The 14,945-nt window shown below is 46.5% G+C and overlaps 1 protein-coding gene across 1 annotated transcript in view; it reads right to left on the bottom strand.

Moving 5' to 3' along the window:
• Window positions 1–1,807: 1,807 nt before the first annotated feature.
• The window catches only part of ELAC2 (elaC ribonuclease Z 2), a 13,512-nt gene continuing 374 nt past the window's right edge, over window positions 1,808–14,945 (bottom strand). The window contains exons 3-23 of the mRNA XM_009576702.1: window positions 14,353–14,417; window positions 13,576–13,633; window positions 12,987–13,055; window positions 12,304–12,459; window positions 11,754–11,812; window positions 10,986–11,044; window positions 10,825–10,897; window positions 9,660–9,772; window positions 8,924–9,022; window positions 8,571–8,709; window positions 8,407–8,492; window positions 7,241–7,350; window positions 6,340–6,436; window positions 5,772–5,910; window positions 5,076–5,114; window positions 4,803–4,912; window positions 4,250–4,349; window positions 4,049–4,169; window positions 3,771–3,849; window positions 2,859–3,003; window positions 1,808–2,174 (exon numbers count right to left, since the gene is read on the bottom strand). Coding sequence (XP_009574997.1) covers window positions 1,932–2,174; window positions 2,859–3,003; window positions 3,771–3,849; window positions 4,049–4,169; window positions 4,250–4,349; window positions 4,803–4,912; window positions 5,076–5,114; window positions 5,772–5,910; window positions 6,340–6,436; window positions 7,241–7,350; window positions 8,407–8,492; window positions 8,571–8,709; window positions 8,924–9,022; window positions 9,660–9,772; window positions 10,825–10,897; window positions 10,986–11,044; window positions 11,754–11,812; window positions 12,304–12,459; window positions 12,987–13,055; window positions 13,576–13,633; window positions 14,353–14,417 — 2,159 coding nt within the window. The 3' untranslated portion in view covers window positions 1,808–1,931. The remainder of the gene's footprint in view (window positions 2,175–2,858; window positions 3,004–3,770; window positions 3,850–4,048; window positions 4,170–4,249; window positions 4,350–4,802; window positions 4,913–5,075; window positions 5,115–5,771; window positions 5,911–6,339; window positions 6,437–7,240; window positions 7,351–8,406; window positions 8,493–8,570; window positions 8,710–8,923; window positions 9,023–9,659; window positions 9,773–10,824; window positions 10,898–10,985; window positions 11,045–11,753; window positions 11,813–12,303; window positions 12,460–12,986; window positions 13,056–13,575; window positions 13,634–14,352; window positions 14,418–14,945) is intronic.

A 14,945-nucleotide genomic window follows, 5' to 3' on the forward strand; every position in this document is an offset into this window, starting at 1 on the left:
GACGCGGCCCCGGGCAGGAGGGGCGACTCCGAGGAGCCGCCCCCGGTGTCCTGCTGGGAAGCCGAGGGCGGTCCCCAGCGCCGGCCCCAGGTCGGCTGGGAAATGCAGCTTCCCCGGACTGGCATTTCACGCCGGCTTCCCTCCTCGCAGCCCGGTTTTTCTTCACACCGGAAGAGCTCAAGATCCCCAGAAGCAATTTTCCCCCGGCTCACTAAGCAGGGAAGCTCATGAGCACAGGTCTGCGTCATTCTTCCACACCAGGCACAGGCAGGTCCTTTTCACCACCACCTATCATGTTGCTCCACTCCACCTGGAGCTGTAGTTTGTGTGCTATGGCCCCCTAACACGGCTGTATTTGCCTTTTATTAATACCTTTATGTGAGTAGTAGTTTATTATTTTCTAAATGAAAGACCCTTTTTTACTTCTATGAAAAGAAGCACAGGGATCCCGTGCAGTCCACAGGCTGCTTGTCTTACCACAGCAGTAACCATGCCCTCCCCTGGGCACGCTAACGTGATCCTACTGACACCTGCACAATAACAAGTACTTGCTTACTCTTTCCTCAGCCTCCTGGCTATTCTTAAAAGCCCAGCAGCTGTCTTCTGTATTACCCAGCTGTGTCAATTACCCAGGTTTCTCTTTAGACAAGCATTATATTAAAGCGCAGCTAATTGACAGAAGATGCTTTGCTTCTTCTGTTAAGGTTAAGACTTCATTTTAAGGTGATGGAAAATGAAACCACAAATCTTTAATATGTGCTGGTACCATTTGCTGAGCAGGGCTTGGGGGCCTAGTGCCTTCAAGTTGCCTCTAAAAATGAACTCCTTAATTGAAATAGGGCAAAGCTCCCCCTCCTGTTTACAAACATAGGCAGTTACAGCACTGGCAATGGAAGAAGCAAAGCTGACCCACAGAAAGCCTCAAAAACACTTCTCTTAACCACAGACCTTCCCCACATCAGCCTGCTTTGCCAGCTTTCCTGTCCCCTGCATCTAGGACTGGGAACTATCAAGGAAACTCTCAATTGTCTGTTCTGGAGCCATTCAAAAGCCACTCCGAGTTGTTACCAGCTTGAACTGACAAGTGAAGTTCCTGTCTGTAGGGTAAGAGCCAGATATGATTTTGCTGGCACAAAACAGACAGAACAGGCATGAGGCTCCAGCATCAGGGCGAGATCTTGGTCTTTACACCAATGCTGTAATGCAGAAACAGCCAACCAAGGTCATTCTCTGGAGTAATTCAGGTATTTGTTTTCCCTCACTAAGTCCTCATTAGCAATCTAGACAAAACGCAGCCTCCTGTAAGATGTTGAGTAGTTTATTCAGATTCTAAATAAAGGTTTTGGAGAACTGATCTTAAAAAAAAAAAAATCAGCTGAGAAAACCAAAATAAAATGGGAACACAGCAGCATTCACATCCCTAAATTAACCTAAAAATTAATTGGGTCCCATTTTATTGTGAAATTTCCTCCTATGAGCTGGGTTCTGATACCTAGTTACATTCCTCATAACCCAGAGACCTGCCTGCCTTATTCTGGTGAATCCACAGCCCCTCAAGGGCTTCTCAAACCTGATCTCTTGCAAAGGTCACAGCTGCTGCCATTACATTATCAATAGTTTCTACCATAAAACCAAAAATTAAAACTGTTCAGAGAGAAGAACTTTTGGCTAAAAGAAAAACGACCCATGGACTGCTGAGACCCAGGAACATCTGTATGGGCAGATACTGTCGCCACAATGACTCGTGCTGCTAACAGCATGCTTGGTAGCTTCAGCCCACGGAGATCCACTGATGACCAAGCAAACCCAGATGCTGAGGCCAGCCCCTTTTTCCATGGTGCCTGTGGGCAGCCCTCAGCACTGCGTGCTCCCAAGGCCTGCGGAGAGCAAGGCACCTCTCACAGGGCAAAGCATTCTCAACCTTGTTTCTTTCAGTTTACTGTTTTAAGCTTCTTGTTTGGCAGCTCCTGATGGTTCTTGGCTTGTTTCCGTTTCTGGCATGGCACTTCCTTGTTCTCACCACTAGCCAGTTTGTCCAAGACTATAGCAGTCTCCTTCAGAAGGCGCATCTCACGTTTTTCCTTCCGCTCCTCCATTTCTACTATGTCATCCGCAAACAAAGCCTTCAGAGGTGGGATCAGCTTTGGGATGGTCGGAAAGTCACCAAAACATACCTGAAATACATCAGACGCAGGAACACCTGCGTGAGAATTGCTTTTTGTCTTCCTTCCTCCCCCCGTCTTTTGCCTGTTCAGATGTGCAGCACTGGCACAGAGGAGGCCTAACCTCGCTGACAATTTTCAGCTGCATTTACACTAGCAGGCAGGTCATCATTTTCAACCCTACAGCAATCAGTCCACAGATCCCATATGCCAAGTTATTTACATTTTCTTTACATTTACAAGAAATAATGTGGATGCTGCACAGGTTTTGATTGATAGGTGAGCTATTCTCACTGCTATGACTGCGTTCAATACAATGGCAGCAGCTTTTGGCTCCTGGATGTCTTCTGCAGCACACCAATTGAGAAGGGAGTGGGAATGGAAGCAAAATTAGGTTTTCAGCTAGGAGTAGCGTGCACAGAATAGAGGTGACATGAGGCAAGTACCCAGTGTGCTAAGGGTGGACTTCTGTTCTCAAGAGCCATCAGCACTTTTCTCACTCTGTGCCACCCATTCTCCCCTATGTTGGTGATGTCTGCTGCCAGCAGTAAAAGGAGCTGTTTCAGAGGAGATTACTCTTCAGAAGGAGATGGTGTATCAATACAACATTACAAGCGGAGAATTTAATTCATGAGCAGCCAACCCAAAGTAACACTGAACCCTTTCCCACAGTCTGACTCAAAGCTCCCAACTTACCCTCATATGATCAAATGCAATTCCAACCTTCTCGCTGAAGTCTTCACTGAACAGCGGGATCTTGGCATATCTCTGACTGAAGTGATTGAGCATGATGAACTCTGCATTCATCTTCATCCCCGTCTGAATCGCCTGCGAGGTTGTGCTGCAAAAGGAACAGGAACACAGCACCATGTGCCCTCGTCACACACAGGCTGGCTAGTACTGCCGCTCCAGCCAGACAGGGCAGGCTGCTTTGCATCTAAGGTCACATCACACCAACAAGCCAAGACTAGATACTATCTAACAATTGCTGGGCACATGCCCAGGCACCTCTTCCTCTGGCAACCTGCACTGGTGGCAAGTCTCTGACTTCCAAACAACTCTGAGTGCAGGAAAGCAGCCGTAATCACTTGGAGCTCTACAGTTCAGAGCTCCACAAACTGGGGACAGGGGTTTATTCAAATACTTGTCTCAGGGGTGCCAGCAAGTCCAGCTCTCTTGCACTGTAACTCACATGTAATTCCGAGAAGCTGCTCTCAGGTGTCCCCACTTTTGCTGGGGATAGCACTCAGTATCACTGGCTGCAGCGCTCAGTTTGAATTGCGTGGTTAGCTGGGGCAGGGTATGATGACTTTTCTACCTCCTGAGCTTAGTCCTGAAATGTAATCAAGCAGAGGACCTTTCCTTTGGGCTAGTCTATTTGTAGAGTTACTACTGTCCACTTAAAAAGCTTTCCCCATCTCTCTTTGGGGACATTCAGAGGAGCTGTGAGAGTTACAGAGCTGGTGCAATGAGCAACACACCGTTTTTAGTGCTGAAGAGCTCTACGCGCACCAGAACCATCTACGGCTTCACCACCAGCTCCAAGAACAAAGCCCAGCTCCGCATCTTCACCTTCCTAATAGTGATGGACAGCAGAACACACCCCACCTGTGTGTCTTCTCTATTGCTTCTTTTTCCATGCCATCTTCCAGTGTTGCTTCATGGATCAGCAGGGTAGCGTTTTTCCCTGTGTAAATAATCATATATTCAACCTTCAGTTGAATATAGACTAGTTCAATTGCCTACATGAACTCTCATCTCCCCCACTTAGCCCCTCATTGTGTTGCAGGAATAGCACCAAGGGTTTGGGGGTGCCCGCTTCGGATAGTAACAGTTCGAGACCCTTCTCCAAGAGATTCTTCAAGCAGAGGGTTTTTGTCACCTACCCATTTGTACTAAGGCCATGCAGGGCATTGTGTCACCAGAATAGACTACTTTCCAGCCAGATTTGTGGATCATTGAACATGCAAAAGCATTTTTACAGTGCTGGACTTCACAAGTCTGAAACTGAACAAGGATATAAGTGTTAGACCTCAGGTCCCCTCTTGCCCCTCATAGCAACTGACCCTGCCAGCTTGTGAGCTTACCTCAGCCAAGTCGTAGTTCTCTAACAGAGAACTGACAAACCATTTGGCTTTAGGTTTGATGTTCTCACAGCCTTTCACAAGAGACTGGGAAGTAATCATTCTGTGAGGGAGGGGAGAAGAGAGAACTAAGGACAGGTACAAAATAAAACCTGATCTTATCTTTAAGCGGCCTATTTCTCCTTCTCAGTTCAGCACCTTACAAACAAAACATTTTCGTGTACCCATCTGTTTTTCCCCTTGCTTTCACTATCCAGTGTCCCAGTAACTCATCCAACCACTTCTTCCCCACTGTCAAATACTCTCTCTTCCAGGAATCTTTTTTTTTCACTTGCCCACCTCCCCCTTCCTAAGGAAAAGGAAAGCCTCTATTAAGCAGCACAACTGAGCAACAAACCCTACCCTCCCCTTCACAAACTGCACATCTTAATTCTACACACAGTGGAAGGAGTCAGAGCCACCTTCAACGAAGGGATGTAGGGAACGGATGACAGTAGTTTGCCTTCAATAAGGACCCACGAAGGACATTTCTCCACATACCACACAGAACACTCACTTGATGTCTCCGAGAATCTCTTCACAGTGGTTGTGGTACTCGTGTAGCCAAGGCATGATCTGTTCAGGTGCTACCAGAAACAGAGGGCTGAAAGCCTGACCAAGGGCTGCCTGGAAAAGCAAAGACAGGGGGAATAAAAATCAGGACTAGGTATACACCAAATCAGAGAGAAGAAATACCTAGGGAAATAATGGTGCTTTTCCACTACTCAGAAGTTCCCCTCCCCTCACTCCGAGGCAAGTTCAGGAGCAGTGAAACAACAGTACTACTTACAAAAGCTCTTCGCCTCTCCATCAGGATGTTCAACAACCCCTGCAAAGGGAATAAACAAGACAGCAAGCTGTAGTCAGAAATAGCTGGGGCCTAAGTGGCAACAGTGCTATTTTTGGAATAGCTGCAGTTTTTGGAAAACCTATAGTCAGAAATATATGATTACTGCTTTTCCAATAACTGCAACTCGCTGAGCTGCTGTAACATTGTCACTGCTTATGCCCCCAAGCTGGTGGCCAGCAGCCTGCAACACAAGCCCTTCAGCCCTTCCCAGTGCTGCTGTGTCTGCTCCCAAAAGAAAGGTAGAGAGCAGAAAGTCTCTAACCAACACAGCAGTCCCAGTGTGGTTTCCAGACACAAGACAGCAGACCAGCAAACAGCCTGCCCTGATCAGGCCCAATCTAGAATAGACCAACTGGTCCTTCTGTGACTATTTATTGCAAAGCACTGAAAAAAGCTGGGTTGGACACTGCTAAAAAATTACAACTCTGGAGGATCCCGGCAAGTTAGGGACCCCTAACAGGAAGGGAGAGGGGATTAGAAACACAGACAGATTCAGTAGTGCCTGGGGAATGCAGAGGGGAAGTGCAGCCCTAACAGCACGGCAGCCTACATTCACCAGCTGCAGCTACATCTGAATCCCAAACAGCAGAGCATGTCTGCACAAAACCCCTTCTCCTTCCAACACACTCAACCTACCGAATGATGATCGGTATGCATGTGAGACACAAACACAGCTACTATGTTACACAGCACTTGGTCAACTTGCTCTCCATAGTGGCGACAGAGCTGTCCAAACGTTCCTTCTCCACAGTCCAAGAGCAGGGATCTGGTAGAGCTGGCAAGACAAGTGACAAAGACATTTAGCAGCCACTGTATGAGCTCTGACCAGGGCCCATTCAGGGAGGGGGATCTTTTGAGTTGGAGCAGAGAGCTCTCAGTGCTCTACACCTCTAACTGCTACTCCAGTCCTGCTAGCCAAGGCTTTAGAAAGACTGTTCTGTCTGCATAGCTCATTCTGGTCTTGTGTTGATGCTCAACACACCCTTGGGGCAGATGGTAAAATGAATGAAGACATTAAATGTTTGGCTTTACAGGTGGCTCTCAAGTCTTCCCCACCTACAGGTGCCTGCAACTGAAGTCCTATAGACTCCACAATAGGGGCACTCTCCCTGTGTCACCAACACACTGGTCAAAACAGCCGTTAGGCAAGACCTTCTTGAGACACTGAGCCTCTCCAAGCAGAATGCACGACATAGGGATTTACCTGGTATTTACCAGTGTGGAACTGACATTTCGGATTTTCATTGGAATTGCAGATCCTGTTCCCAAGAACACAATTTCAGGATACGCACCCACATTTCCTGGAGAAAACAGACAGCAAGTATTTGTAAGTACGTGTTATCCACATATTGCCCAGTCAGACACCATTTAGTTCAACAGCCTACTAACTCCAGAGTCTACATGTCCAGTACATTCATTTTTGCCTCCCTCAGCCTCTGGCTTTCCTACAGCAGCAAGGTTTACAAGGGAAGATAGAACAAGCACCACCAAGAAAACACATCACAATGCATAACTGCATATCCAAAGGTGGGCAAACAAGGACTCTGCTCATTGCCCATGACAGAGCTGGCAGTTCAAGAGGGACCTGATTCCTGTTCTACAGTACCCTGACTCTCCCTGGAATCAGGATCCAGACAGTGAGCGAGCAGTGCTGTGTCGTACCATGAAAGCCTCACTGCCAACAAGACAACTGAAATTCAGAGGAGAGTGCCCACATGGGCAAGACTTCTCCCAGAGCAAGACTTCTCCCAGACATAGGGACTCACACTGTGGCTGCTATGACAGCATTCAACATGAGCAGAACTCTGGTCAACTCAGAGAAATTACACACAGGTGCTTTGTCTCTAATTGCCCCCAACAGCACTCAATCCCCAAACCTAGCAGCTTTAGAAAACCAGAAGCACAAGACTGTGTAAATCCAACTGAAATGAGCTAACTCAGTTTGCGCTAAGCCTGCCTCTGCACAGCTCCAGGAGGACTTAAGAGCACCTCTCAGGCAACAGGAAAACTGCAAGTTCACAGCTTTGTCTGGGCTCTAAAGCAGTGGGTCACCAAGACCTCCTACTTCCCATTACACCGATCCAAGACAAGTTGCTGATCCTTACTTGGTACAGCAGACAGGCTCTCTTTGCACTCCTTCACACGAGTCTGGAAGTCAGGGAGATCCAAGGCTTCACTTACAAATGCATCGTGATCGCAGACAGTCACAGCATCTCTGAAAGAACAGGCCATGTATCAGGGTGGGGCAGGGTAGGAACTGAAAAGACAGCACTTTTCAGAGCAAAGTGACAAATTATTGTGCCAAAACAGCGTTACAACAAAGGGTCAAATGCTCCTTCAAGTTCCATTTTGAGGGGTGAGGGAAGTTACATCCACGAGTGTGGCGTGCGCCAAAAGGGCCTGGTTGGGCTGAGCTACCCCACAGAAATAATCATTCCACCAGACTGGAGAAGCTCCTGGAAAATGGTCCCCTGCGCTGTCCAGATCCAGAGAGGTGCCAGACACTAGAGGGCACTGCAAGGCAGCACAGAGACTCCTGGAAGAGGAACAACTACCCAAACGGGCTCCAGGCACCACTCAAAAGCATAAGGGTCCCATCTCCTGGCCCTGCATCAGAGCATGTGCAATACTAAAGGCCTTCAGATGCCTTAAGCAGAGAAATTTAAACTCTTCTTGGCATCTGGGTCCTCCGATTCTGCCGAACAGAGCCAGAAATTTGAGCCATGGCAGCTGGTATCCCCTTGCATCACGTGGTCCCGTGCCCTCAAGATCCTCATTGAGCAGCTTCTCCTACTTGCCCACAAAGCAAGCACCAGTGGAGAAGTCTGCTACTGTTTTAACCATATGACCTTTCAGCTCTGATACTATTTGAAGACCCAGAAAGCCTGATAAGACTTTCACTGGGCTTCCTGAAAAGTCTCCCCTCTGCTCTGCCGCAGCCATGGTTGGGTGCAAAACATATGAGGTCAAAGCAGAGGACAGAGGAGCACATGAGGCTAGAAGAGCGAGGGACAGAAACAACACTTCAAACAACTGGCCAGGTGGTGTTTTCCGTGGTTCACTCATCCGTGTCCTACATGTTGTCTGAGACTTTCAGGGACAGGGATACACCCCTCAAGACACAGTTGATAGCTTGGCAGCGACCCCAGCACAGCCACCAATAAGAATCTCAAAGGATGCCTACAAACTGTCCTCCCTCAGCACAGACTCACACTGAAAAGCTGCTTCAAGCCAACACCCAAAAACTGGTCGGTCAAAGATTCCCACCGACCTCTGCCACTCCTGCTGTGGTCTGAAGTGGTATTTCAAGAGGCACTCTCCTCGCACAATGGGCACACTACACACAGCCTCTTCTTCCTATAGGGAGAAGAGTGACATTAAACACATTCTTTGCTCAGGGGCATGAGGTACACAGGCAAGCAGGGCCTGGCCTACCTTGCTCTGGTAGGTGGCGAGCAGAGGGAAGATCTCTGGGTGGATGAGGTTCAGCTGAGTTTGGATCTTGTAGCTGCGTGGGTTGTGCACCGTGGAAGAGTTTTCATTGAGTATCAAGTGCTGAGTTCCAGGTCCAAATCTGTAAGAGGACAATAAAGTGCACAACAGCTTCAGCCCCATGTTAAGAGTTGGGCATATGTGCACTCCTGAGCTATTAGCTAAAATCTCATCTGAGCCAGCAGAGCCCTGCTGCCAGTTAACAGCTATTTCTACTCCAAGAAAAACATTTGCACCATAAGAACACGCTGCTCCCCAATAGTGACATGAAACCAAGTAATCAGAAGATCACATACCTTTCCAGCCATTGCTGGTAGCGGCTGTCTCGAAGCACTGACTCTGGAGTCATGTGAATAACCAAAGCCACCTGGTTCTCAGGAAGTCCCTCCTGGTACCTGGGGTACATTCAAACACAGAAAGAATACTTGTGCTTCAGTCCTCTATCACTTTGGCATCCCCTCCCCTCTCCCATCTTGGTGCTACTAGAGATGCCCCCCTAAGAGCACAGATCTTAAGAGCACAGCCCAGGAGCTCTAGGCTCCACATCACGGTAAGCACAAGGCTCCACGAGGCTCAAGCCCGCCATTTGCTGACACCTCCGCTCTCCCCCTCAGGGCAGTTCGTCTCCTCCAAGAGCAACAACATCTGCAGAGCCTTTCAGAAGCCTAACATGCTTCTGAACAAGCCCTACAGAGACGTTACAGGCTGTCCAGGCTTCCACCGCTCAGGGAAGCAGCAGTGTACATTGCTCCCCAGCAAGACGACAGTGCACATTTTCTTTTCTGGAAGCCCCTGAGGGAAGACAGGCCTGTCACAGTTACAGAACCCCACAGGTCCTGCACAGGCCTGCCTTTCTTAAAAGGCTCAAAATGCACTACCAGTCCTTTCTTGCATCTCTAGCTCCTTAACAGTGCCAAACAGCTCAGACATCAGCCACAAGAACCAACATCTAGACAGAACAAGAACTTCTCTTTGGCAAAGCTCAGCACAGATGTCTTCCCCCAAACACTCCAGGTCACCCAGCCCCGCTACCTTCGGAAGGTCTCGTTTTCACAGACGGCATCCACAAAGCCCTCATGAGGACACTCCAGCACAATGAACACTGGCCCAGGATCAGTAGGGGTGCACAGCTCTTCAGGAAAGAGCTGCAGGCAGATACACAAAGATCACACCGCAATCAAGCTATACACACAGCCCTTCTTGCATCATTATGTCCGACTCTTTCGGCAGCTGTTCTATCAGCCAGCCCCCAGCAGGCAGCTCCAAGCAGGCTCTCTCAATGCTCAGCAAACCCAGCCAGTGCAGTTCTTGTTCCCTTTCTGCTCTCATTACACAAGTTTGCATTTTGCTGTGTAACAACAAATCCCAACCCTGGTCTCAGAGCAAACCACAATCTCATGTAAGGAAGGGAATTTTAGCAGCTTCTAGGTTCCCACAGCAGATTCAGATGGTAGCAAAAGCGTGCTTAAGAAAAAAAGGCTTTGTGAAATTCTTATGAAACAAAGATATGTCAATCTTATCTCCCAGGTTAGGATCTTCACTTACAGATCATCTGAGACATGGCCAGAGCGGGCTCTGCCTCTCACTTCAGACTAGTGTTTGAGAGATTAAGACCCTGCACACAGGAACCATTGAACTTCTTTTGGTCCAAGAGGTGCAAAGAGAGTAAGGAGGGAGTGATAACTACACAGGCTATTGAAACGCCAGATTTTAAACATGCAGGGGTTAACTCCACTAGTTCACTCCTACAACTCTATCAGCTTTGGGAAAGGGAGATGAAGAAGCTCTGACAAATAGCAGACATACAGCCATACTCACACATGAATTCATTTCAGAGCGTACTTCACTAACCATACCCCTACAACAGCCCCAGACATGCCCTTCACGGGAGCCACATTCAGCAACAACTTGGGGCTGGAACAGGGACCAGTCACTAACCAGAAGTAGCCACTCAAAGCTCAAAAACAGCAAAACCCAAGCCAATCTCTTAGCAGGGATGAGAGGGAATAGGCAGACAACCATCATCCACCGTTGCTTCAAGAATGGGTGTAAAAAAAAAAAAAGCAAAAAAACCCCACCGCATGTCCCAATACATATTAGTAGGCAAAACACTCTGCACAAAAAGATTGTCACCCTGGGAGCCCAATGAAGGAGGGAGGATGGCAAAGCCACAGCAGAAAGCACAGACACATCTTACCTCTCTGCCTTCAAAAGTGATGCTCTCCCCATTTTTGAGAGCTGTAATTATGGGAAGAATGGCTGGAGTTCCCCTGAAAACAAGGCCATAGAAATACTTAGCTTGCCAATATCAACATGCCTGGTGTTGCCCCATCCCCCAGGCTGGGATCTTGTACTCACACCGGCAAGCCCATCTCCTGTGCTTTAGCTGCTAGGAATTTTCCCTTCTTTGGGTGAATCTGAAAAAGAGTTAAATAAAACAGAATTATCAGCCAAATAAAGAGGGCCAGGAGACAAGATCCACATACTTCCAGTTTAAGTGTTTCCCCACAAGCCAAGGGAATTTTTTCTTTTTGGTTCCACAGCCACTAGTCTAATTTACCCCTAAAAACCTTTTACTACATTTTCTGGTTTCCAAGATCATGCTGCTGCTTCTTCCTCCCTTCTTTAGCCAAGTAAGCAGGACAGACTTCCCTACTGTAAGCATTAAGCAAGAATGGAACGTGTATACTCTTAATTGGCTGCTCTGTAAAGAGCACTTCTAAAAAAAAGTCTCTAGTTTTTACACATTCCTATTCACGCTACAGTTACTCTGACCTTTGAAAAGTAGGATCACAAAATAGTTTCAAAGTCCTGCTTGAAAATACTATCTCAAATTAAACCTATTTAGCAAGATGAGATGTCCTAATGACATTAGGAAGCATTTATTTACCGAGAGGGTAGTCAAACACTGGAACTGGCTTCCTTAAAGAGGTGGTTGATGCCTCATGCCTATCAATGTTTAAGAGGCATTTGGACAATGCCCTTAACAACACGCTTTAACTTTTAGTCAGCCCTAAAGTGGTCAGGCAGTTGGACTAGATGATTGTTGTAGGTCCCTTCCAACTGAAATACTCTATTCTATATTCTATTCTACACTGATTTAGAGAATTTCGTGTCCAAGCTTACTTTACAAAGGAAAGCCATCACCAGATCAGGATGCCTGCTTGCCCACTTCTGTTCACCACCTGTAAAAGAAACCAAAACTACTCAGAATCATCACTCACTGATTATCATTTTTCTTAAAGCCAAAACATGTTAATGTTTGCTAAAGCATTAACAGGAACAACATCATCCAGCCAACTTGGAGCCCAGCAGCAAAATGTTACAAGCACCTAAGGCCCGAGAGCCCACAGTTTCAGCTACAAGAAACCAAAATAAAGCTCAAGATTGAAAAATAATCAACCCCAACATCCACTCGTAATTAAATTACAAAGGTTGGAGCATCCACTCCAGCCAGGGGCAAACTACTACAGGGACTAATCACACCCCAAGTAGGAATCACGTCTAATTTCTAGGCCTTATCAGTTCTGCGTCGACTTCCCAAGTACCAGAACTCATTCTGCTCCATGTAATCCTTAAGCTCACTTCCAGAGAGCAAGCAGCTTAGAGGACAAATGCATATTCTTAATTTGGCGTTGTTTCATTAAAGTTAAAAAAGTCATTCCATTTTTTTCACCTGTTTTCTTTGGGCTTTCTTTTTCCTTGCCCTCCTCCAAGCTTTGCTGTGCAGCTCTTGGGGATCCAGGCCCTGTGTCCCCTTTAGGGCTATTTCCACCTTGGGTTGATGCTCCAGGACTCTGAGGCAATGTACTTTCAGCAGCTAGTGGTTTTCCTGTCCCAAATCCAATAAAACCAGACAAAGACCACTCAATCAAAAGGGACAGATAAGAAAAGCATGCATAGCATTCCCTCTTCCATGACAGTCATGTTTAAACTGCACCAGAATACAGTGCTCTTCCCCCAAGTCTGACTTGTGCTTGCATACTCCAGTCTCTTATTTCAGGAGCCATCCGTCATCCAAGTCCTTCAGATTCTCTTAAAACTGCTAAACTCTGTCAAGTCTGTGCCTATACCCTAAGTATCACAGTTTCCAGCAGTAAGAAAACTCAGCTGGCTAAGAAAGCCCAATCCAGTGATGTTTCACATGTCATTCTATACACCCACACCTAAAGGAACAAACCAAGGCCCTGACTCAGCAGGTCTTGTTTCTTTGAAAGAGATCCTTCTCCTGAGAAAAACGTGCAAATTAATAAACCTCTCCTTACTCAGGCTTGCAAACAGAAGCCACTCCTTTAACCACCTTAAGCATGGTTACTGAAAAAGTACTTCTCCTGTCTGACTACAGTGTCACATGCTCACCTGTAAGAGGTATTTGGTAGACTGTCATCGTCTCGTCCTTATACTCAGGCTCTGCGTGCAATTGCACAGCTGGAAAGAGGTCAGAAACCAGCATTAACAAGTTCATAAGAAGAGATTCATATTCTACAAGAATTTAAATCAGGAAAATATCTTTTTTCATTCTTAAACAAAACCTGCTGAATGTGTCCCTTTCCTTTTTCTGCCCAACTGCAAAGATCAATGATAATTAAAGTTCTTAAAAGCCGATCATCCACAAAAAGTAGTCCATGATACCACAGTAAGGAAGTTCACCGGCAGACTCTGGAAGCAAATTGCTTTCACAGTGCTCTAAAACCAAATGCTGTCTAGTAGTCAGACTGGCAGCAGCCTACCAGAAACAGAGCTGGAAACACTGTTTTTCTTCCAGGCAGTTGTTGTGATGGATTTGAACAGTGTTTCAGATCAAAACAAATGTTTAAAACTTTCTTTGAGTGGATCTAAATCAGAGGCATTTATTCTGAAGTTGTTACTATTCAATGCAACTTTGGCTACAGCTGAAACAAAAAGAAGTTACAAGTTCGTATTAGCTACACATCACTGACCTACATACCTAAATCCATCCTTTTTAGAGGCCCAGGAAAGAGTCGAATCGCTTTCAAGTAGTTTTGCTGAAAAAGAGACAGCGTATCAGGAGGCCGCATCAAAGAAGTGCAATTATAAGCACCACTTTCAGGAGTTAAGTTACTTTCAGTGAAGTCAAAGGCTCAACGCCCAGTCAGGCAAAAACTGGGCAGCACACAGCCAGCCAGAAAGCACTGGGCAGGTGTCCCACCTCCAGTGGGCATTACTCATTTAGAAAGAGAAAGAAAAATAAAGAATCACTCTCCCCGTCCCCTCCATCAATATAATTAGTCAGCAAATATTGCAAGGAAATAAAACAATGCTGAGGATTGGAAATTTCTCAATATAATTAGTCAGCAGATATTGCAAGTAAATAAAACAATGCTGAGGATTGGAAATTTTCAGCCTAGACATGGCATTAGGCTGGCAGGATAGCGTTAAGCAGGAGATCAGAGATCAAGCTTCTATTAAAAGAAAATGGGGAGGGAGTAGACAGGAGAACAAAGGGTGCCCTTTTTCCAAAACATGATTTACCAGAATATTAGCTGACAAGACAGTTTTAAGGAGCAGAAGTCCAGTGTATAACTAAAAAGATTGCTTTTTTAAGCCAGCCCTTCTGACAGAACCTTCAGGCTGGCACTAACTCAGACCAGTATTTTTACACCTGTATGATGATTTACTCCTTTGATACTAGCTCTCCCAATTCCAAGGTAAGCTTTAACATTTGAAGGGTTCGCTCTCCCTTCTGCAAGCTTCCCCTACTTACCAGCTTTGGTGGCCCTAGGAAAACACATCTTTGAAGCCCCATAGCCTTTAATGTGAGAATCATACCTAAAAGAAAGCAGAGAAACAGCTTTATCACAGCCCCACTAACCGCTGGTATGTCACACAAGAAAGATCCCTCTCAGCACCCAGGAGTGCTGGGCCTCTCCATGAAGGCCAGAACTGAACTCAGATCCAAATTCAGTTTTGCCTCAGCTTTGTGGCAGTTTCAACAAGTCACTTATTTCCGCAGATAAAGAAAATATCTACAAATCGTGATAGTCGCAATTTGGAGCAAGTAACATGAACAGATTGTTAATCTCCTCCTTTCTTGGAGATTTCCAGAATTTTAATGGACCAGATCCTAAGTGATCTGTTCTGATCTCACCCTGCTTTGAGGACAGGGGTGGGACAGAAACCTTTTAGGTCCCTTTGAACTCAAATTAGTCTGACTCACATTGTGAGTAATGCCTTCTACTCTACTCTGGAAGATTTTGGGAAGATAAAGCCATGCCATGCAGCACCTCTTCCACCACGTGTTAACATGCACTGTCTCAGAGACCACACTGCAGCTGGAAGCACCGCAGAGCCTCACAT

This window comes from Fulmarus glacialis, unplaced genomic scaffold (assembly GCF_000690835.1).
Source record: "Fulmarus glacialis isolate BGI_N327 unplaced genomic scaffold, ASM69083v1 scaffold43680, whole genome shotgun sequence".
Lineage (NCBI taxonomy): Eukaryota > Metazoa > Chordata > Aves > Procellariiformes > Procellariidae > Fulmarus > Fulmarus glacialis.